The sequence below is a fragment of the Lissotriton helveticus genome, chromosome 10 (assembly GCF_964261635.1).
Source record: "Lissotriton helveticus chromosome 10, aLisHel1.1, whole genome shotgun sequence".
NCBI lineage: Eukaryota > Metazoa > Chordata > Amphibia > Caudata > Salamandridae > Lissotriton > Lissotriton helveticus.
The window spans coordinates 32,195,403-32,219,024 of NC_136071.1; the positions used below are offsets into that span (position 1 = coordinate 32,195,403).

Genomic DNA, 23,622 nt, shown 5'->3' on the forward strand with positions numbered 1-23,622 from the left:
CTTCATGGACCCAGCTGCCACACACATGCATTCTAGCGCCTAGCGCCTTGAGGCCGCCCCAACACTCACCGATCCGGCTGTCCAAGACGTAGGTCTCGATGATAGCGCTCTTCCGGCACAGGTCGTCCGCCATCGAGGCGCTGCTCACTTCTAGGTGCTTCACCTGCGGAAGAATCAGCCAGTCAGAACACTCCCCGTCAATCCAGGAGGGGGGTTGGACCGCAAGTTTCAAGGCGCATGCAGAAATGTACAGGCCTACATAACAAGCATTTGCAATGCAATAGGTCTAGCATTTGCAAGAGTTTAAGCTATTGGCATTGTAAATGGCCATGCCTTTTATTTATCTGTTTTGATAATTACATATAAATAATACACATTGTCATTTACAACGCCAATAGCTCAAATTCTTGTAAATGCAAGACATATTTCATTTCAGAGAAGCAGCCGCTATTGTCCCGGGCTGCTTGGAAAGTGAAAGCACGCATGGCGTGCTGAATGTTGCAGGAAAGTATGTCGTGCCAGCAGTAGGAGAAACTCATTAAAAAAAAAGTGCTTACAGACTAAATAAGACACCGTGTAACAACAGAAGTCAAAGGGCCAGCCCTCATGGGAAGGTACAAATGAAAACAAGGCGGTACTGAGGAGGGACTAACAAGCCTATTAACGAATCAGAAGCCAGCATTTACGAAGGACAATGACCCAAGCCAATGACAAATACAGGCGGAGAGTGGGCGGAGCTTCAAGTACATACCCGAATACAGCATGCCTCGCAGAGCAGCGCACGCGCTGACCAGGCTCGACCTAAAAAAGGGGTCTTGCATCCCGGGTGACCCTCCTTTCACAGAGATTGTATTCCACTCACCACAGACCTGCCAACTCGCACGGTGACACCTTGTGCCACAAGATTTAGGGGAATTAGTGAGGGGCAGAGTGCCTCTTAATTAGCTCTTGGCATCAGGCCTCGCCCCCTCCTCACATGGCAAAAATATTTTGCAAGTTTGCAGGTATGAACACAGTTAACCCTTACTAACACCCCGCAAAAGGATGGTATCCCCTGTAAAATCACCCTGTATAGATGACTGCAGGCAGTGCTGGAACTGGAAGAAAGTTACTCGGGAAACCCATAAACTGGGGTCAAGGTGTGGCTGAGGAAAGGGGGTGGAGTCACGAGGGGCGGAGCCATGAAAAGAAGAGTCTGGCTGCCAATTTACACATATACAACAAAATGAAATGTGGCTAGGTAAGGGGGCTACTGCTTTTGACAGATCTTTTTGTTACTTCAAGTTCATCAGTTGCAATCCTTCTGTTATTGTAGCACAGTGAGCTATGAACTGGCATCAAGGAGCTGCAGGCAAACTGCAAGTCGAGGGTTTAGATCCTTGTTAGTTTTTTTCAATCTCTTGTAAGTTTGGAAAGAAGGCTTCCTTTGGGTAGTAATAAAGTTGTGTTAGTACAGACAACCCCAAACACTGCGTTACGTTTTAAATCCTGACTTTGTGTTTCTCCCAACCATGCACTCTTAACACCTTCGCCGCGGGGCTAATTCCCCCCCCGGCGCTGGGAGGGGAGAGGGGGCGTGCGCAGCGCCACGGTGCTTGTCACGCTGCACGGTGGCGCTGTGCTCATGACGAGCTGAGCTCGTCATGAGCACAGCGCCACCGTGCAGCGTGACAAGCACCGTGGCGCTGCGCACGCCCCCTCTCCCCTCCCAGAGCTGAGCTCGTCATGACCACGCCCGTTTTTCAGAACGCTCAGCACAGCGGGGGAATTAGCCCCGCGTGTGAGCGCCGCGCGTGTCATGACGAGCTCAGCTCGTCATCAGCACACGGCCACCATGCCTCATGACGAGCTCGTCATGAGAACGCAAGGAGTTAACATATAATATTTACAAGCATGAACGATATGCGACACCCACACCTTTTTTACATTTCATGTACACTGATTTACACACACATCATTTACAGCCTCACTGTGTGTTTTGGAATTTAACTTTTTCAGTAAAATCGAAATTCTTATATTAATGTACAGAACACATTTTGAATGATTCAGCGCTACTAATACACGTTGTATTAAGTTTCTTGCTATATGAGAATTCAGTACAGTATATTTTTTTTTAAGGCGCTACTGATAGAATTAAATATAACGACATCTATTATGAAAAATGATTAAATTATATATTTTCTGAAAACTTGTTAAAAGACATGTTTAAATTTGTATTTCAGACACTTTGTTTTGGGGAATCACCGAACTTGTCTTAAAAAGCACCATCTAGTGCTAATATTGCATTAAGCTATCAGGTTATGGGAAGTTTTCAATTTTTTATACTAATTTTGCCTCACTCATTAGGTCTGACTTTTCAATTTTTTATAATTATCATTTTCCTTTCATTTTGGCAATTCTCTTAGACTAAATGGTTTGCTTATTCTCCTTTGTGTCTTTCACAGTCTCCTTAATATGAAAATTATTACAGAGTGGATTAGCTCTTTGTATGATATCTTTTGCAAGGCATCTTGGGTGCATGTGCGGTGTCTATTATTTCTTCTTTATAACCACAGCGGTAACTTATGTTCACATCACAATCTCTCCCCCCCACCCATCCCATTCCCCCCCCACCCATCTCCCTCCTGGAGCACATATCTTGCATATCTTAAAATTAACTTGTTGTGAACTGGATAAAATTCAATAATGAACGAATGTATTAAATTGTGTTCCTATAAGGTAGTGTTCTTTTCTTGTTTTCCTTCTCATATTCATTTCTCTTACTTTAACACATCTTTCCATCTGTTCATGTATATCACACACTTTGTGCAGATTAATTCATTATGATTTGGCCAAGAGGAAGTGACGTGTGTGTCGTGAAGTATGTGCCGGTCTCTCTTGTCTAATTTTCTATGAAGAACATTAAAATTACCATTTAAAAATATCTTCTTTACGATTCATTAATGAAAATGTATTGACTTTAATTTGCAGAAAATGGAAGGACTCGTTGCCTCCTACTTTGTTGACTGGCGCACCTCAGTTATGCATACCTCCAAATTGGATTTGACAAGATAGGGTAATCAGGATAAGAGAAATTTTTGGCTTCTGTTAAACTTGGTTTGACGGAGTTGTATGACCATGGTTTTTTTTGTGTTTTTTTTTCCCCCCCACGGTCCAATGATTAGGCTGCTTGGTAAACCTTCGGGTTTTTGGTATACCCAATAGGGCGATATCGGTATCTTAATGGGTACTTGACTGCAGTTAAATTTCCCTCTGGTTGTCCGGGTGAGGTGGCACATGGAGTTTGAAGACCGTACTGAAGGGCGTCACAAATCTACGGATTGGTGCTCCTCCCAGGCTATCTGTGACAGTATGTCTCTCTCCTTACACCAATTTCCGGTTCACCAAGGGCGAAAATGAGGACCAAAAAAAAAAAAATAAGAAAATGTATTGACTTTAAGATCTCAAAATTGAATCTCTTTCTAGGTTTCGCCTGATTGAATCTATTGTATTAAATATATCTTAAAAGGGACTTACATCCCGTCTTCAACTTCTTATTGGTTCTTGTGCTTGTCACTTTACTTTTCCTTATTTCTACTGGTTGCAGGCATTCTATTTCCTGTTCTTTCATGTGTGTTTCTCTTATCAGTTTCCCATCTGCAAAGTGCTGTGTTAATCCGCGTTGGTGGAACTTCTTTAAAGCGTCTCAGCCTGCTGTCAGTAAAAGAGCGACACTCTTGCTTTTTAAAGTTACAGCGCTGCCCGAGAGCCCTGGGCTGAACACGCTGTTATGATTACCGTGGAGCTCCTCCAAAGTGCCTTTTATTCCTTCTCAAGATCCAGACGAAGCACACACTACCTTGTGTCCCTGGGGCACAAGCAGGCATCCACTCCAGTACTTATTTTTCAAATTTCCATATTGTTGTTGGTTTTTTTTTTAACGTCTTAATATTTTTTGGGGTGTTTCAGTTGACTACGGCCGCATTGCTTTCGTTATTGCAGACTGTCTGCATGGCCGCTTTCACTGGTCTACAATTTTAACTATTAATAAACAACTTGGACGGACCAGTCTAGCAGGTTGTCCGACACTGTAGTGCCTGGCACCACAAGCATTTGTTAAAAGAACCCTCACTCACCAACCTAGTTGGTGTCATGCTTCACCATCGAGTTCCCAGCTGAGTAGCCGAATGCCACTCATCTGTGCTGCGACACCTGGTTACAGTGGAGCTGGGGAGGTTTTGTGTGTGAATGTGATGAAGTGGTGATTTTAAAAATTCCTCTGGGGCTCTAACTGATAATTACTTTATTCCCAGTGGTCCAGGGTATGTTTAAAAATGATGAGTGGAAAACGTAAAAGACTATTAGTTGTGTCTTAGTTATCGGCCGGTCTACATGTTTCAGCCTGTGATAAAATGAAATAGGGCTTTCTTCAGGAGCTCTCTCACAATGAATAAAATAGTAATGAAAGTGAAAAAAAGTGACAAAAAGTGACTGGTAAAAAACGTTGGAATTCACGTGTATATGCATTTTGAAGCACACGCGCTAAGGTGTGCTGAATATTCTCTGTGGACTGATCGTCATTTGTGTCCACACCTGTGCATCTACGTTATTTACGGAAATACAGTGCGACTCAGGCCCTGGGAGGGGAGAGGCCCTATTATTTCACTTTGGTCACGGAGCTCGCCCGCATCAACACCTACTCCGGTCTCCTCGGGAACAGGAAGATTTTTAACTACCCTTGCCTTACTTTTGTTGTGGCAGATTGTAGCCCTTCTGAGTAGCACGTACGCGCACACCACACTGAATCATTGTGGCTTTCTTATCTCTGTTGGTTTTTGGTTCCATTATTATTTTTTTTTCCTTATCTATTTCATATATTGTTCCCCCCCACCGTTCGTTTTCCCCCACCCCACCTCCCTGGTGTAGCTTGTTGTAATTGTTCTGTCTCCTCAAATGTGTTTCTAACATATTTGTATAACTCCTTGGATGCTCATGACGAGCTTAGTTCGTCATGAGCGACGGCGCTCCGGTGCTCATAACGAGCTGAACTCGTCATGACCGCGCCCGTCCCGTGGAACGCTCACACGCTGGGCTAATTCCCCCGCTGTGCTGAACGTTCCATTGGAACGGGCGCGGTCATGACGAGCTCAGCTCGTCATGAGCACCGGAGCGCCGTGGCTCATGACGAGCTGACCTCGTCATGAGCATGGGGGCGCTGTGCACGCCCCCTCGCCCCCCAGCACAGCGGGGAAATACAGCGAGCAGTGAAGGGGATAAAGAAAAAAGTGGTTGCGTAGACTATGCCCCTTTGTTTTCCTCCATGAAATTTCCAAGCTAATGTGAAGGTGGAACAAAGGTACGTATAGTGAGCGGATGACTTTAAATCTGTTCTCATTGTTGTCAGCGGATTTGCTTATTTCAATACATACTTTCGCAGAGGCGAGGATTTAGTAAATATACAAAGGTAAGAGGTGCATTGAGGCTGAACTCACCACAGTGGAGTTCTTAGGGTCATCTTGCAGATGCAGGCTCGGGTACTCGCTATGTCAGCTACCAAGGCAACCATTGCTAGAAAACAGGCATCCGAGCTTGTGGCGTGCTTCTGTACAGCAGCTTGAGCGCGGAAAAACTTTTTTATTTTTTTAAATCAAAGGCTTGTTGAACGCAATGGCAGCTTCGAGGAATTCTATAAAAGCATAAGTGTTAGGTACTGGCCTGCATGAGTGAGTGTGAATGTTCTGCTGAGAATTCTTGTCTTTTACTCTTGCAGTTTCAGATACCTGGTCATTATGGTTCAGTTCCACAACAGACATGAAGCTCTCCCAACCTAATGGATGCTGGCACTGGGGGCACAGTTGGAAATATGTCTTCGGACACTGGTGCGCGCCTTGATGTGCTTGGACACAAGAGGACACACAGTAGATTGGAATCACAAAGGGGAAGGGCATTACAACCTCAAAGACCCTCTGGCCGTAGCACTGAGACGGATATGGCAGACACAGCACGGGCAAATCCATAATTGTGTGAAAAACACTGTTACTGTACATATTGCCTTTCTCAATAAACAAGTCATAACACTTGCAAAGCTTTAGTAACTTATATTGCACAACTGCTCACAACGCAAAAATTTACAACCCCAAAATAATAATTATTATTAATCACATAGGCGAAACCTAATGCATTTATCAATGCATGTTTTTATTCCTTTGCTGGACCTGAGGGATTGAACCCGGACTAACATTTCAGTTGTGTCCAACCTTTGAAGAGCCTGTGTTTCCCTCCAGTTTCTTGGAACAGAACCAGCCTGTACACAAATTCCACAGATTGGCTACCAATCTTAGAAAGATGCCACTTAAGAGTCCAGCATTTGTCCACAATGCTTTGCACTGAAAACAAAGTAAATACATTCCAAGCCTGGTCGCTTATCAACAGATAGAGAGACCACAATGGTCGACTAACATGGACTGTACCACCCTCCTCTGGGGCCGAAGGCTTTCAGGTACAGATCCTATGCTCCGGAGTGGCCCCCCTCAATTTTTAAGGAATATTTTCACCCTTTGAGTCCTTTCAAGACATCTGAAGACCTGTTTTTTCAATTAACTGGTGTATTAACCTACAACTGGAGTCAAGCTATCCTTGCTGAAGAGGGGTGAAACCCCGAAACCGGTCCTCGGAAGCTTGTTTCCGGTCCAGGGAGGACCTGGCTTGGCAGTTCGGGCTGAACTGTTCCCATGAGGCACAGGGTCAGACTGATTTGCTTATGGCTGGGTCTAAACTAGAGTGGCATGGTGAGCAAAAGAATGATGGATTTAACTCAGATCTCGTGACTGGGGGGGGGTGAATGTTTTGATTTGTTCTGCATTCCGTCCATCAACTGTGTGTCTTTTGCTTAACCTACAACAATTACAGAGTTTAAACATACTACAAACAAGTGTGACTGCCCTCCAAGTGTAGTGTCAGAGTGTAGTGACAGTAGCGCCAATGGCCCTCCTGCCTGCCCACCACCAGCAGAGTCCTGAATGCTAGGGCTGAGTTTGTGAGGCAACTCACTAGCAGCCATTCCCTGCCAAGGAGCCACCGTCCCCCCATCCGCAGTCTCAAGAGGCACAGCCATGTCTGAGAGGCATCAACGCCAAGGGCACAGGAGGACAGAGTCGATTCTGATTCTGCCCAACCAGAATTATGCTGAGGTAGCACTTTTTAAAACCTTTTTTTTAGTTGTTTTTCAGCCTATCAGTGACTAGGCTGAATCATTAGCTTCAAACTAAATGTAGTTGCAAACAAATGGCTTAAAACACAATTAATGAATAAACAAAGTTATTCAAACTAAACGACTTGAACAGAATCCAATGACTAACCCCCTGCCTTGGTTAAATCTACTAATAGTAATACCAGAAGTCCCAAGGGCTGAGGGAATGTCTACTGCTCCTGGTCCAATAGGTCTGGGATCGAGTCAGAGACCCAGGCACTGCCCGGGCCCAGAGGGCGACCCTGTCGGATCCGAACCGCGGAATGCCTCTATGTGAGGGCGGATGCCTCGTGCTGTGGCAACGACTGGCGCTACATGGGCTGCACGAGCTGTTGGCCACAGTGAACGTCACCTGCCAGGGCTGCCGGAGCAAAGCGCCTAAAGTCACCACGAGTGCTTGCATTTGGAAGGATCCCATTGGATCTTCAGCCAGACGTACACGCAAGCGCACTGACTCCAGAGGTGCTGGGCAGAATTTGCGTACTCGAGCTATGCAAAACTCCACGAAACAGTAAAAAATCTCCACGAGCACACAGAGTACCACGAACACGCGGAATTGCTTGTTCCTCCCGTTCGCGATGCTTTTTTTCCTGTTTGCGAATGTTGTTTACGTGCTCGGGGGGAGGAGGGGAATATCTCGCGAACACGCATTTCGAGAGCGCCAATAAACAAAAAACACTGCGAAGCAGTGGAATATTTGGCAATTCCGCATTCTCCGCGGGAACGCGAAATTACCCAGATTCCGCGAGTGGACCGGAATTTACCATCCAGGCCTACTTTCCACCTGCCTCTCCTGCGCGGTGTGCACTGTGAAGCCGCAGCCGATAAAAGCGATCGAAACGCTATGGTGACCGGCCAGCTGTGGTGGCTATGCTGGCACTGCCGTGCCATGCACCCTGCACACCGCCTCCATGCCAAGGCTGAGCTGCAGGTCGAGACCAGAATAACAAACACAAGCTGCTCACCTTCAAGAGGCACTAATGGGTCTGCAGGAAGCCTCACAGCCATCGCTGCCACCTGCCTCAGAGCGGGCATCGCTCATCACAGAGTGCCAGGCTGGATGCCAGCTTTCAGCACTACATTAAAATCGAAGCGAGCAGAGCCCTCCCACACATCCAGCCTCCAGGCTTCCGTACTAAATAAAGATAAAACCAGGCTCTGTGAGGCAAACAGAGGCAGGCTGGGTGCCAACACCCCAGACACAAGCACTACATGAATACAAAGGAGCAGAGCAGCCGCACGAGGAGAAATGTAAATGTAAATCCGTAGTTGTAAAGCGCAAACTACTCACCCTTACGGGTCTCAAGGTGCTGGGGGCCGTCGTGGAAATTAAGGGACAGATGTAGGAAGCCTAAAACCGGTCGGTAACGGCCGAAATTACCGAATTTCGGCCGTTACCGACCGGTATTAGGCATTTGGGATGTAGGGGCCTAATTTAAGGATTCAGTAATTTAACCAATCGGTAATTTAAGGAATCGGCATATTACCAAATTCTTAAATACCGATTCGGTAACCTACCGAATCCTTAATGTAGGAAGCACTCCAGTAAATGCTTTTCACTTGTAAGGATTTGTTATTTACCACCAACTACAAGTTGGTGGTAAATAACGAAAACCGTTAAAAAGCAATTTTGTGCTTTTTTAAACAAGGGCATGTAGGTGTGCCACATGTGCACCCATGCACTATACAGGGGTGCAACAGGGTGTCAATGTGACACCCTGCCACCCTTGTAGGTCTACCCCCTATTACCGATTCGGTATTTACCGAATCGGTAATGGCCCATAGGAATGAATGGGGAACACCGATTCGGTAAAAACCGAATCGGTATTTACCGAATTTTACCGATTCGGTAAAATTTACCGAATCATTAGCTACATATCATTTACCGATTCTAAAATACCGAATCGGTAAAATTCGGTATTTTAGAATCGGTAAATGATATTTACCTACATCTGGCCCTAAGTGCCCAGAGTCACATGGTGCTGAGCTGAGCTTCCGCCGGAGCTGGAGATCGAACCGTGAACCCTGTGCTCCAAAGTCAGCTGCCCTGGCTGCTGCACCACACCTCTCCACTCCACTCCACTCCAGGAGAAAGGAGAACTCTACACACTAGCAGCATCTAGGCCTGGAGGTCTGGCCTGGGGACCTGCCGGTGTCTGCCTACAGTTTTGGGGTGCATTGGCAGAATCCACGGGTAGTGTCTCATCCCTCAGCATGTAAATCAGGCCCAGTGATCTCTGGCTAAAGGGACACTCTGGGTTTGTTATTTTCTTCCAACAAAAGTTGACGCTCACTGTCTAGTTTGCTTGTATAACACTGATCACAAGTGTCAGAGTGAGTGAGGAAGGAAGAATGAGTGCGATTCCTTTAACCACTTCGCAGCGGGGGTAATTCCCCCGGTGTGCTGGGCGGCGGGGTGGCGCGTACAGCGCCACGGTGCTCGTGACGAGCTGAGCTCGTCATGACCGCGCCCGTTTAATGGAACACTCAGCATAGCATAGCAAAAATCTGTTTTCAACATTTCCTCCAAGGATAAAACCCTGTAGTCACAGAAGGGGACAAATTGCCATGCACACTGGGACATTTTGAAATAAGACTTTCTCTTCGAAGAATGAATACAAGAAGAGTGGAGCTCCGGATCCATGTCTGGATGCACGTTTAGCGCACATGGATGGAGCTTATATGAGGCTCCATTTGTCACTTTGAGGGTGAAACAACTTCGGCACTGAGCCATATGGCACCACCTATCAACATGCAGGAACACTCCCTTTCGAGTTCCCTGATCCAATCTGGCAAACAAAGATATTCATAAAGTGAGGAATCTGTGATTAGAAGTTTATATCAGAAGCATCCATCACCACCATCATCTCAGGGAGGGAGGGTCGATGGGTTTGCAGTTGGTCCAATTGTGGTCGAGCAGCCACCAGTGAAGATTGCATGCATTCACCTCCAAACCCTGAATGACGTCCAAGAGGGTGCCTTCACGCTGGGTCCACTGGGTCTTCAGATTCCACTGCAGAGCCAGCATATGCCTCCTGGTGTAGATGACAAGCAGAATGCGGGAGAGGCCTTAGAGCTGCTCTCTCTAATATCCAGGACTGAGGCTGAAACATCAGGATCATAGCCCGAGTGTCCTGGACCAGCGGTAACGAAGAGAGGGCTCTGAACTGCACCGTGTCCTAGACAGCTCCTATCAAAGGACGCCCCTGTGAAGCAGTCAGGAAACCCAGCAAGGTGAGGAGATTGACTGTCAGCTGGAGGTGGTCTGTGACTGACAGAGGCAAGCTCGCCTTCAACAGCCAGTCCTTGAGGTAGGGGAATACTGGTGTCCCGGACTTCCAAAGATGGGTGGTGAACATCTCCAATACTTTCGTTAACATGCCAGAGGCACTCGTGAGGCTGAACGGGAGCTCAGCAAAATGAAAATGCTCCTGGCCTACCGTGAAACCCCAGGTAAGCACTGTGAGACTGCAGGATGGGTATATGAAAATCCACGACCTGCAGGTACAACGCCAACATCCAGCCACCTGGATCCAGAGTAGAAAGAGCGAGGGCAAGGGTGAGAATTTCGAATTTGTCCTTCCATAGGAAGTCATTCATGAAGTTATAAGATGGCCGAAGCCCTCCATCCTTCTTTGGCACAAGGAAATAGTGAAAGCATCAACCCGTCTCTATAGCCGAGTCCAGAACCCTCTCAAAGGCTCCTTTGGAGAACAAAGCTTGCACTTCCAGCATTAAAATGGACAGGTGCTCCCCAGAGAGCCGTTCTGGTTCTGGAGGCCGGTGCAGCGGGACAGGAAGGGTATAACCATGCTTACCGATCTGGAGGGCCCATCTGTCAGATTTGGCGGATTGGTGGTTAAGCTTACTAACTGGACGCGACGGTTGTAGCACGCCTACCCAGCTTTGCGAGTAAGTCGTTGTATGTTCAAGCATCTGCAGCATGACTCGTTTTCGATACATGGCACCGGCGCTTCTTAGTATCCTTGCGCTCGCAGTAATGATTTCACCGCACCAACTGTAGTTTGAGCATTTGTTTACCACTTTTGCATTTAGTCTTTCGTATCACTCATTGGTTGCAACATGGTTTTATTTGACTCAGATTTCACGAATTGGAAACACTTTTCTTTTTTACCCATGCACGTTTAACAGCATAATTTCACCGCTTTCGGTTTAAGTGCACGTTACCACCTTGACCCCGTTGCCTTGTATATTGAGATATGGCCTTCTAATTTTACAGATTATCCCCAGACGAAGGCCTCGTTAGGGCAAAATGCATTGGGATATGTAAAGTTGATGAATTGAGAAATACCATTGATGCATTTTGGGAAGTGAAGTTTCAATATTTTCCATGAAACCCCCGTGTTGTGAATGAACAATACAAGTAGAACATACATTTGAATTTGATATGAAGCATTGTCTTTATTAAAACAGTTGGAGCCTCATTCTGAGATTTGGTGGATTGCCACCCTAGGAGAAAACACTGGCTTCTGCCTCCCACAGGGTGGCTGTGCGCAGCTAATGGGAATCTAAAGAGCCTTGGAGGCTATTGACATGGGGAAGGGGGACTACGAGGACTGATGCCCGGGATGACCTGCGAGCTGCCTGCGAGATGGGGCGGAGGAGACTGGCGTTACCTGTACACCAACCCCATGGAATAGCCGATTTCCTAAACTAATGAGGAAACTGTTTTGCACTGGTCGAAATGCCCAGAGAGCATGTATCGGCCGTAATCTCTTTAAAGACCTGTAAGGCTGAATCGGCTTAGATGATCGACATTAAAAGGCATATCCATAAGGCACGCCTGTATGTCTCCTAAGAAACCTGTGGATTGCATCTGTGTATGTGGCACCACACAGGTGCGAATCGCTTGCCCCAGGCAATCAGCGGTATCAAGATCAAGATGAATCACATATTTGGCCTCATCTTGACTATCTTCTGGGACCGCTGGCAAAATCTTGCTCTCTCTGTCCCTGAGTGCGTGCGTATACTGGCCCCATACACAAACCGCATTGACTGGCCGACCGAGATCATTGGCTTTTCAGAAGCCTCAATCCTCTTCGCGTCCGTGTCTAGGGAGTAGGATGGAGTGTAAAGAAGACAGGGTCACCTTGAGCCGGTCTATGGCATCTACCCACCAGTCTATTCACTGGCGGGCATAAACAGGGCTTGGACCAAGCCCCCATTAGTGTGTCAGTAAGGGATTCGATGAACGAGAGGAAAGCCTGAGGTGAGCCTGGCCAAGGGCATTTGTCTTGACTTCAACTGAAGGCATTTGAAGGGGCCAGCAACTCAGTCGCTCATCTAATTTTCACAACATATGAACCGCAGTCTTTCGTTGAGGGCCCAAGAGGTGATGTCAGCCCTGTATCAGGAGAAGTAACAAATTAACAGGCTTCCTGTAAGTCCATGTAAAGACTGCCATCATCATCATAATGGAGGAATATATAATCATCGTCATGTCTGGGTGGTGGCTAGCTCTGGTCAGAATAAAGTCTGAAAAGGCAGCGGCACCTCTAAGGGTGTCTCAGCTGTGGGCGAAACATTGGATCAGACTCAGGTTGCATGGGGACCAGGTGCACTGTTGGATCAGACTCAGGTTGCATGGGGACCAGGTGCACTGTTGGATCAGACTCAGGTTGCATGGGGACCAGGTGCACTGTTGGATCAGACTCAGGTTGCAAGGGGACCGGGTGCACTGTAGCAGATTTAGATCACAGCCTCAGTCGGGGTTGAGTTGATGCCAGATCATGGTTGGACATTGGAGTTCTTATTGGATTCTCCTTCGGCGTCGGCACCAGCATTGATCAGGGAGGGACCGACGTGGATCTTGGAGCCAGGGTGGAAATCTGCACTGGAGTCGCTGCTGAACAAGTGACAGGTGCAAGGGGTTCAGATGACGCCAAGGTCTGATCCACTGATGGTAGACTTACTCGATGGCCCATGCGGACCCTTGGGGTGAGAACGCACACAAGGGAGAACTGAAAGAGCGACAAAGGTACGTTGCGTGGCCTCCTTAAAGGCCGCAATCTGCTGTGGTGTCATCGATGTCCAGGGGAGCTCGGACGCATCGGGATCAACTGCAGGATAGACTCCACATTTGGAGACTGGGAGCGAGGTTGATTGCCACCTTTATGCCCTTGCAACTTTTCTTTTGTTAGAGAGTGGCGGGATAGGTTTGAGTCGCGATTCCTAGGACTTCGAATTACCAGAGGATTTTGACCCTCAAGAAGATTTCTTGTGGGAGTGGCATCAGAGTCGTGGTGGGTACACACCCTCACCTTGGTGCAGGACTTGCGCGACCTGGGACTTCATCCTCGGTTTGGCAAAGTACAACTTCACTTAGTAGTCATCTTCGGGTGCATGATTGCACGACTTGGAGTTGTGCCAGGAACCGAAACACCCAAGATACATCAAATGCAGCTCTCTGCCGACATCTGTTTTCTGCACTCATGGCATGCTTTGAAGCCTTTAGTTTTAGAAGGAGACATTGTTTCCTTGCACACTGGACTTTGTTTAGGGAGTATGTGAAAGACAGATGAAAGTAGAAGCAGAGCTGAGGATTGACGTTTGAAGGCACAAAGAGAAAGCAACCGACGTCGACGCACAAGGGCAGCGCTTACATGTGGCTCCACTCCATCAATTCTGGGGAGGAACAAAGCCTACGCATAGCTGCAAAGTGCCACCTAGAGGAATGCCGAAGCACTGCTATGAAACGTTTCCAGATCCAGTCTGGCATCTGAAGAATATTCTAAAGGTGAGGAATCTGCAGTTAGAAGCATTCATCAGAAAATAATACATTTTGTATATGTGAGCAGGTCCACCGTACTTCACCTGCATCCTTCAAGTCCCACTGAATACAGCTGCAGCTTAGGGGGTCCAAGCAATCTATCCACATCGCCTCAAACTCAAACAATTACATTTTCTGCTAGAAAACAGAGAATAAGGTCCAATGTCCTTGCTAAGATTCACCAAACTCTACATGCAGCAGGTCTAACACTAAAATAACAAGTTACTTACCTTTGTAACAAACTTTCCGGTAAATATTCTATCCAAGGTTCTCCCAGTTTGCGGAAGAGAGACTGTGCCACACCCGGAGTCAACCCCCATTTGTGATCCACTAGGCACTGGAGGCTGACTTTGTCTGTCCTGGCTCCTCCCTGAGCCCCACGCTTTTTAACACCTATATGGCGCCTTTGGCTGAGATAGTGTTGCCATTCGGCAAAAAAATCATTACCTATGCAGATGTCACCCAACTGGTGGTGGCATTAAACCACCTGAGGTGTCATCTTGCGCTCTGGGCACTTGCCTAGAAGCGGTAGCCAAATGGATGGCACTATCCCACCTTAAACTAAGTGGGGACAAGACAGAATTAATGTTTCTGGGCAAGTCTCCTTCACCCTCCCTGGCCTTCTCCAGGCCGACTTGTCTTGGCATTATGCCTGTCCCAAAGCACCAGATCAAGAGCCTAGGTGTGTGGCTCGACAGTTCCCTCCGCTTTAATCACCAAGCCACCAAGCTCTCAGCTTCCCTGCTTTGGCCTGATGAGGAGGTTAAGGATAATTCTTCCCCTACTCCCCTTTCACGCGCGGAGGATTATGGTGCAAGCCAGTGGCTCCCAAACTTTTTTAACCCGTGGCTCCCTTGACCTAATTGGCAGTCGGCCGTGGGTCCCCACCATTTTTTTGCGGTTGGGGGGGGATGTAAGCAGGACCTCGGGAATACTTCCTGTTGGCTTCCTTAAATTAATTGGGATGCAAATAAGGTATTCAGGATAAAAAGGATAGTAGCTGCTAGCTAGCTATTCACAAACTACCAGCAGACCATTAGTCATTCTCAGAAGTGTTGTAAGCACATCAAGTTGTACCCAAATAGCATCACATCGCAAATTTTGGAACACTGGACAGATGATTTTTCACCTTTTCTTTAAATTAAAGGTCACGGGTAGCAAATTGGCAAGACCTGTGTGCACATCTACAGCACTTAATTCATTTCGAAAGTAAACACAAAATAAATATTATTTTATAGATGCACATTAGGGAGGGCGAGTTACAGGATGTACTCAAATATTGCGATGAAGATGGAGCTTGAGGTCAGAGCTACCCACTTTGAAACTGAGGAATCAGGTTCGAGTCTGGTCTTGGCTCAACATCCTGTGATCCTGGGCAAATCACTTAATCTCTCTGTATCTAAAAAGGAAACATGTCCTTATGAAATGTCATTGCTGCTCATGTAAAGCACTCCAATATGTTTGGGTTGGGTTTGCTCTATATAAAAACTGCGGGGAAAAAAATGAAAAAATTAGTTTAATTTACTCTTTTTCAAAGTTATTTGCATCTAAATAACAGAAGGTGCTCGTGACTCCACAAGGAGCATGACCCCCCCCCCTGTGCTGCAACACCTTCCTTTCTGCCACTGACCAGCATCTCTTTCACAGCTCATCAGCAGCTGAAAGAGTTGATTGCCTTTTTAAATGGTTAGAACTGCCAGGCGCCAAAACGCGGGATTATGGCCATCATCTTTTGCCTTTGAGTAAGAAGTGTCTGGATCTTCATTGGCAGGCGGGCCTCACAGCTATGTCTGGGGCTTTAAAGCCCCGGGAAGAAAGGGCCCCTCCCCAGGGTTTAGAAGCCACAGTGGAAGTGGAAGTGGGCCTCTTCCTCAAATCCTCATGGCTACACATGCCTGTGAGGTCCAGGGGAGAGAACCCCTTCCCCGGGCCTCGCAGTACTGCAGCATAGGTGTGAGGCCGAAGACGGGGAAATACATTTGTGCAGGGCCTCAAAAAGACACATAACATACACACGGCCAGACGGCAGACGATATCTTTCCCACATCGTGCGCGGCGCCCCTGGCTCCTGATAACGGCGCACCAGGGCGCCGCGGCGCACAGTTTGGGAACCACTGGTGCAAGCCCTTATCTTGTCCCGCTTGGACTATGGGAACGCCCTGTATTTGGGTGCCAGTCAGGCCACCATCCATAAACTGCAAGAGATCCAGAACTGTGCGGCTCGCCTACTCCTTGAGATCCCTAGGAGTCAATCTGCAGGGCCTTCACTGAGGAAACTTCACTGGTTGCCAATTCAGTTCAGAGTACGATTTAAGGCCATGTGCCTGGCCCACTGAGCCATTTGGAAAACTGGACCGGCCATTACCCATCCCCTGGTCACCCCGTACCAACCTTCTAGGAGTCTTCGATCCAGCTCCGCCTTCCTCACTACCACGAGGAAAGTACGGAGATCCAGATGGGGTGGATGTTCCTTCTCTTGGAATGCCTCCACTTACTGGAACTCTCTTCCCCCTACTTTTTACTATCACCAACTAACTTGCTGTGCCTTCTGTTTGTCCGGTCCTAAGCGCTACAAGGCCTCAGGGTAGAAACACGCTATATAAATTTAATTTCATTCATTCATGAGCGATCCCACCAGTTCCAGCAATTTCCAGAGGAATAGTGCCTCCTGGCATAGGGTCCATAACCTCACCTCGCCCTGTTTGTTGCAATACCGCATGTCGGTGCTGTTGTCCGTGAGCACCTGCACCTCTGATATCCACCTCTCCCAAGTGGCTGCCTTAACTCAGAAGTGACACATAAGTCACCACTGTTAGCTCTGGGCGGGGTTGGGAGAGGGGTCTGCACCTGACCCAATCACGGTCCCGCAACCACCACTACAGGTCGTGATCAGAGAGGTCCCCCTGATGTTTTACCCACTGGGACTTCAGATCCCACTGTATGGTTCCCGTTTGCAACAGGATGCAGAAGGCCATTAGTCCCAGCAGCCTCAGAGCCATCCCCACGGAGATCCAGGAAAGAGGCTGAGACATCAGGATCATAGACTGAATATCCTGGACTCTACATTCTGTGGGGTTTGGGGGGAACAAAACTGCACGTCTAGAATGACTCTAATGAAGTGCAATGTCTGTGAAGGAGTCAGGTGTGACCTTTGATATTTCATACTGAACCCCAAAGAAATTAGGAGGTCTGCCTCTGAACCCCAACGAAATAAAATGGACTTAGTCTCGAGGTCCATGACGACTGCCTGGGATGAGCCCGCCCTCAGTAGCCAGTAATCGAGGGAGGCAAGACTGGAACCCATGTCCAATGAAAATATGCAATAACCACCAACATCACTTTTGTGAACCCCGAGGGTCGCTGGAGTGGCCTCTGAACCACAGACAGAGCATGTGGGTCTGCGCGACGAGGATGTGAAAATAAGCGCCCTGCAGGTCCAACGCTACCATTCAGTCTCCAAGGATGAGGGTAGACCAAAACTGGGCCAGGGTGAGTATTTTAATTTGTCTTTCTGCAGGAAGGCATTTAGAGAGTGAAGGCCTAAAATAGGATGATGTCCTCCATCCTTCTTTGGCACCAGAAAGTATCAGGAGTAACAACCAAAGCCTACTTCAGATGTCGAGACCCTCTCTATGGCCTACATCTGCTGCTGCAAGAGTGACAGACAGTGCTCTGTTAGCGTTCTGAGGATGGTGGATGTTACGGTGAAGTGACATAAAAAGGCAGGGCGTATCCCTGCTGGACAATCTGTAGGACCCACTTATCCAAAACGAATTGCCTGCCACCCTGCCAGAAAATGTCAGATACTGCCTCTGGCAGGTTGGCTGTGTACCTCGAACTTCGAAGGATAGAGGGTTTGAGGTGGTGGTAGCAAGAGACGTGTAAGGCAATGATACGCGATGCCCCAGTTGATCACCTGGTCAGTAGGTCACGTGGCCTCAGTCACAAAAGGCTGCAGGGTTTGCTGGGGAGGATGAACTTGCTGGCGATACTGGAAGCCCCTACCACAGCCATTGAAGGGGTGATACTGTTGGTGTGGCTGAAGCGGCAGGGAGGATAGGTCCAAGAAGCACGCCTTTGTAGTTCTATACTTAATTAATTGTGGGTTTCTAAAGCGCTAGAATCAACTCCCAAAGGAGTATCTCTGCGCTGTAGACCGCTGGGGAACCCGTCCTGGCTATCCCTGTGAGATGGTCCCTACTGGGTATCTCCAAGGTGAAACCAGGCATCCCCGGCGTATGTGGGGGGCCGTTGTAGAGATGAGGCAAGCTAATGCCCAGAGTTGCCGAGTGTGATCCCTGGTTAGAGTAGGCACCGAGGCGAGAATTATCGAGTCCACTGACCCTGGTCCAAGACCCTGCCGCGTCAGGAATTGAACCCTGGTCCCAGGCCGTCCTCTGCTTCCGGGTCTGCCGCCTCTAACCAGTGAGCCACACCACTCCACAGCTCAAATGAGCTCAAAGGCCAAGTCTGCCTTCTCACCAAGAAGGCGAGAGCCATCCAAAGGCCTGTCCATTTTTTCTTTTTTAAATATGTTTTTTTTATTGTTCTCAACGTCACATTACAGTATCAAAAATAATGCAGTCTTGTACAGGCTATACAATCAATCCAGGAGAGTGGTACTTTGGGAATGTCGAAAACAGCAATATAGAATGCAGCTAAGGCAAACAGTTCAATACATCAAGCATTGTGATAGGACCACCCGTGTGCAATAACATCAGCTACATCAACGTGGGGAAGGGCGAAGCTACAGGATACCAATGAGGGTGACAGTGCTTAGTGTAGGTGCGGTTGGAGAACAACAGTAGAAAAACAAAAAAACATGGGAGAGTGGGGTAGAAGTGCAAAATGTGTAGTTATGGGAAACCCTCACCACAGGTTGCGACAATAAGCAGAGTGGCAAAAGTGGGGTGCAATTGTGTCTCAGACGTGTGTGTTCAGAGATCACATGCAGGTAAGTCAAACCAGAAAAAGAGAATGAATACATGAAAGGGTGCGTGGAGTGTGTGGTGAGAAAAGAGAGAATTGCTTGCACAGAATCATTATGGGAGGTGGGGCGGTACCCCCGCAGGACAAACCAGAGTGAGGATAATGCCGCACGACAAGCCCACTGTTACACATCGATGGAGGTAAGGTGAAGTCTTTGGCTTGACTGCGCAAGGTTTCGATGATCTGATGTCCTCTAGCCACCTCATGGCAGAGGAGAGTGGTATTGCCCTTCGTCCAGGATATGACCACTTGCAATCGCTTGAGGTGGCCCTGCGACTTTACAAAAGCGCGTGAGGGATCTTAATGCTAAGATCAACTCTAACGTGAGGAGACAGGACAAAGCCTAGTGGCTTTTAGAGCATTTCTGGAGCCCAGGGACAGTGATGTCCCAACTAAGCAGGCTAGTATGCCACAACAGCGTCTGTAGGTGATCTAGAACCCTAGCCCAGGAGGACATTCGTGCAGAGCAGGCCCAGATCATACGTTGCCTATCAGCGCCCATTGTGTGGCAGCAGGGGCACCAGGAGCCAGCGCCCGGGAAGAGGCCATTGATCTATCCAGGGGTCAATAAGGCCCTGTGGGAAATGTAAAATTGTATGAGGTTCAGCCGGGCATTCCTAGATAGCATATGGGGTGAGTAAGGGTGCGCTCCCATTCAGCATCATTGAGCTCCCTAGTGAGGTCAACCTCCCACTGAGCAGACGATGCTTTCTATGGGGCGTCGCGTTTAATGTTGCACGGGGCCCTTGGTGTGGAGCGACTGCAGCAGACTGTGACCGTGAGGTTCTGCTAGTGCGATCCCTGGCTTATAATCTATAGCAGTGCATTAAAGATTCGAAAGTGACCCTTAGGCCCACCGTACAGTTCCGTAAGAATCTCAAAGAGGAGAAGTGAGCCCTCCTTCATCACGAGCTTTGCAGTCCACTCCGAGATCCACACAGCACACCTCCCATCCGTCACACATGCTGCAGTTAAGTTCTAGCACCAGGCCTCACCGGCAGACCCCTGTCCCCACAGGCATAGCCCAGTGCACCACAGTCCCTGAGACATAGCTCCTCCCATCAGATTACATACAGTGTAGGCTGTCCTTCACCCATGTTTACTATGCTTTATTACATTTATAGAGGAGGAGGATGTGATACATTATAGAGTCGCCCTGCGCCTCAAGTGTATCTGACTTGTGTGTAAATCGCCTTGCGCCTCGTATGTTGTTCAGTGTAAGTCGCCCTGCGCCTCATGTTGTTGTTGTGTGTAAGTCGCCTCACGCCTCACCATGTTTACACTCTGTATAGTTCACCTTGTGCTACACGTGTGCTTCGTCTCTCCCTACTCTGAGTTGGTCTTTTGGGTTTTGTTCCTCACGTGTTGGTTTCACCCTCTTGCCTGTTTTGGTTTTGGGTGTTTGTCTTGGGGTGTGGCACACCCTTCACTACATTTTTTTAATTGTTTATTGGGATGGATGGGTATATTGCTTGACAATAGTTTATTCATGCTTGTCATTGTTTAACTTTTCCTTCAGGTTACGCATTGCTCTCACTCTTGTGAAGTTGTATTTAGTTTTGCTTCCCTGAGTTTGAACTTTTTCTTCTTTTGTATTTATTCTTGTCTTGTTTATAGTTATTTGCATGTTTTTTCACACTTTTATTTTTCATTTAAAAGGAAGGCGATAATGTTATATCCTCATAGTGCTATTGTATGTTACCCAGCCTAGCTGTCTCCTAGCTGCTCAGCCAGAGTGAGAGATGGTATCAGAATGTTGATGTGTCTGCGCTACTTGGAATGAAGGGCTGGCGCAATGGATTCACATGGCTTTAAGACTGATGTACATAGCAACTTGCAACTAGTAAAGAAACCTACAAAACTCTACCTGGCTACTTGTCATAAGATATAACATATTTTGGACATCACTACAGACAACTCCCCTCTGACAGTCCTGGTAGATGGCTACTCCCATCAGATTACAGACAGCCCCCCTCTGACAGTCCTTGTGGATGGCTCCTCCCATCAGATCACAGACAGCCCCCCTCTGACCGTCCTTGTGGATGGCTCCTCCCATCAGATTACAGACAGCCCCCCCCCTGACAGTCCTTGTAGATGGCTCCTCCCATCAGATCATAGACAGCCCCCCTCTGACCGTCCTTGTAGATGGCTTCTCCCATCAGATCACAGACAGCCCCCCTCCTACTGTCCTTGTAGATGGCTCCTCCCATCAGATTACAGACGGCCCCCCTCTGACAGTCCTTGTGGATGGCTCCTCCCATCAGATCATAGACAGCCCCCCTCTGACCGTCCTTGTAGATGGCTCCTCCCATCAGATTACAGACAGCCCCCCCTCTGACCGTCCTTGTAGATGGCTCCTCCCATCAGATTACAGACGGCCCCCCTCTGACAGTCCTTGTGGATGGCTCCTCCCATCAGATCATAGACAGCCCCCCTCTGACCGTCCTTGTAGATGGCTCCTCCCATCAGATTACAGACAGCCCCCCCTCTGACAGTCCTTTTACATGGCTCCTCCAATCAGATCACAGACAGCCCCCACTGACAGTCCTTGTACATGGCTCCTCCAATAAGATTACAGACAGTCCCCCTCTGACCCTCCTTGTAGATGGCTCCTCCCAGCAGATCACAGACAGCCCCCCTCTGACAGTCCTTGTAGATGGCTCCTTCCATCAGATCACAGACAGACTCCCCACTGACAGTCCTTGTGGATGGCTCCTCCCATCAGATCACAGACAGCCCCCCCTGACAGTCCTCGTAGATGGCTCCACCAATCAGATTAAAGACAGCCCCCCTCTGACCCTCCTTGTAGATGGCTCCTCCCATCAGATCGGAGACAGCCCCCTCTGGCAGTCCTTGTAGATGGCTCCTCCCATCAGATCACATACAGTCCCCCCTGACAGTCCTTGTAGATGGCTCCTCCCATCAGATCAGAGACAGCCCCCTCTGACAGTCCTTGTGGATGGCTCCTCCCATCAGATCATAGACAGCCCCCCTCTGACCGTCCTTGTAGATGGCTCCTCCCATCAGATTACAGACGGCCCCCCTCTGACAGTCCTTGTGGATGGCTCCTCCCATCAGATCATAGACAGCCCCCCTCTGACCGTCCTTGTAGATGGCTCCTCCCATCAGATTACAGACAGCCCCCCCTCTGACCGTCCTTGTAGATGGCTCCTCCCATCAGATTACAGACAGCCCCCCCTCTGACAGTCCTTGTGGATGGCTCCTCCCATCAGATCATAGACAGCCCCCCTCTGACCGTCCTTGTAGATGGCTCCTCCCATCAGATCACAGACAGCCCCCCTCTGACAGTCCTTGTAGATGGCTCCTCCAATCAGATCACAGACAGCCCCCACTGACAGTCCTTGTACATGGCTCCTCCAATAAGATTACAGACAGCCCCCCCTCTGACCCTCCTTGTAGATGGCTCCTCCCAGCAGATCACAGACAGCCCCCCCCTGACAGTCCTTGTAGATGGCTCCTCCCAGCAGATCACAGACAGCCCCCCCCCTGACAGTCCTTGTGGATGGCTCCTCCCATCAGATCAGAGACAGCCCCCTTCTGACAGCCCTCGCAGATGGCTCCTCCCATCAGATTACAGACAGCCCCCCTCTGACCCTCCTTGTAGATGGCTCCTCCCAGCAGATCACAGACAGCCCCCCCCTGACAGTCCTTGTAGATGGCTCCTCCCAGCAGATCACAGACAGACTCCCCCCTGACAGTCCTTGTAGATGGCTCCTCCCATCAGATCACAGACATTCCCCTCTGACAGTCCTTGTGGATGGCTCCTCCCATCAGATCAGAGACAGCCCCCGTCTGACAGTCCTCGTAGATGGCTCCTCCCATCAGATCACAGACAGCCCCCCCCTGACAGTCCTTGTGGATGGCTCCTCCCATCAGATCACAGACAGCCCCCCCTCTGACAGTCCTTGTGGATGGCTCCTCCCATCAGATTACAGACAGCCCCCCCTGACAGTCCTTGTGGATGGCTCCTCCCATCAGATCACAGACAGCCCCCCCCTGACAGTCCTTGTAGATGGCTCCTCCCATCAGATCAGAGACAGACTCCCCTCTGACAGTCCTTGTGGATGGCTCCTCCCATCAGATCACAGACAGCCCCCCCCTGACAGTCCTTGTAGATGGCTCCTCCCATCAGATTACAGACGGCCCCCTCTGACAGTCCTTGTGGATGGCTCCTCCCATCAGATCATAGACAGCCCCCCTCTGACCGTCCTTGTAGATGGCTCCTCCCATCAGATTACAGACGGCCCCCCTCTGACAGTCCTTGTGGATGGCTCCTCCCATCAGATCATAGACAGCCCCCCTCTGACCGTCCTTGTAGATGGCTCCTCCCATCAGATTACAGACAGCCCCCCCTCTGACCGTCCTTGTAGATGGCTCCTCCCATCAGATTACAGACAGCCCCCCCTCTGACAGTCCTTGTGGATGGCTCCTCCCATCAGATCACAGACAGCCCCCCCCTGACAGTCCTTGTGGATGGCTCCTCCCATCAGATCACAGACAGCCCCCCCTCTGACAGTCCTTGTGGATGGCTCCTCCCATCAGATTACAGACAGCCCCCCCTGACAGTCCTTGTGGATGGCTCCTCCCATCAGAT

The 23,622-nt window shown here is 48.8% G+C and overlaps 1 protein-coding gene across 2 annotated transcripts in view; it reads right to left on the reverse strand.

The window, feature by feature from the left end:
* GRIPAP1 (GRIP1 associated protein 1) overlaps positions 1–23,622 on the reverse strand; it is a 555,884-nt gene that overhangs the window by 160,576 nt on the left and 371,686 nt on the right. For both annotated transcript variants that reach the window (XM_078664658.1, XM_078664657.1), the window contains one exon: positions 70–163. In XM_078664658.1, coding sequence (XP_078520784.1) covers positions 70–163 — 94 coding nt within the window. The remainder of the gene's footprint in view (positions 1–69; positions 164–23,622) is intronic.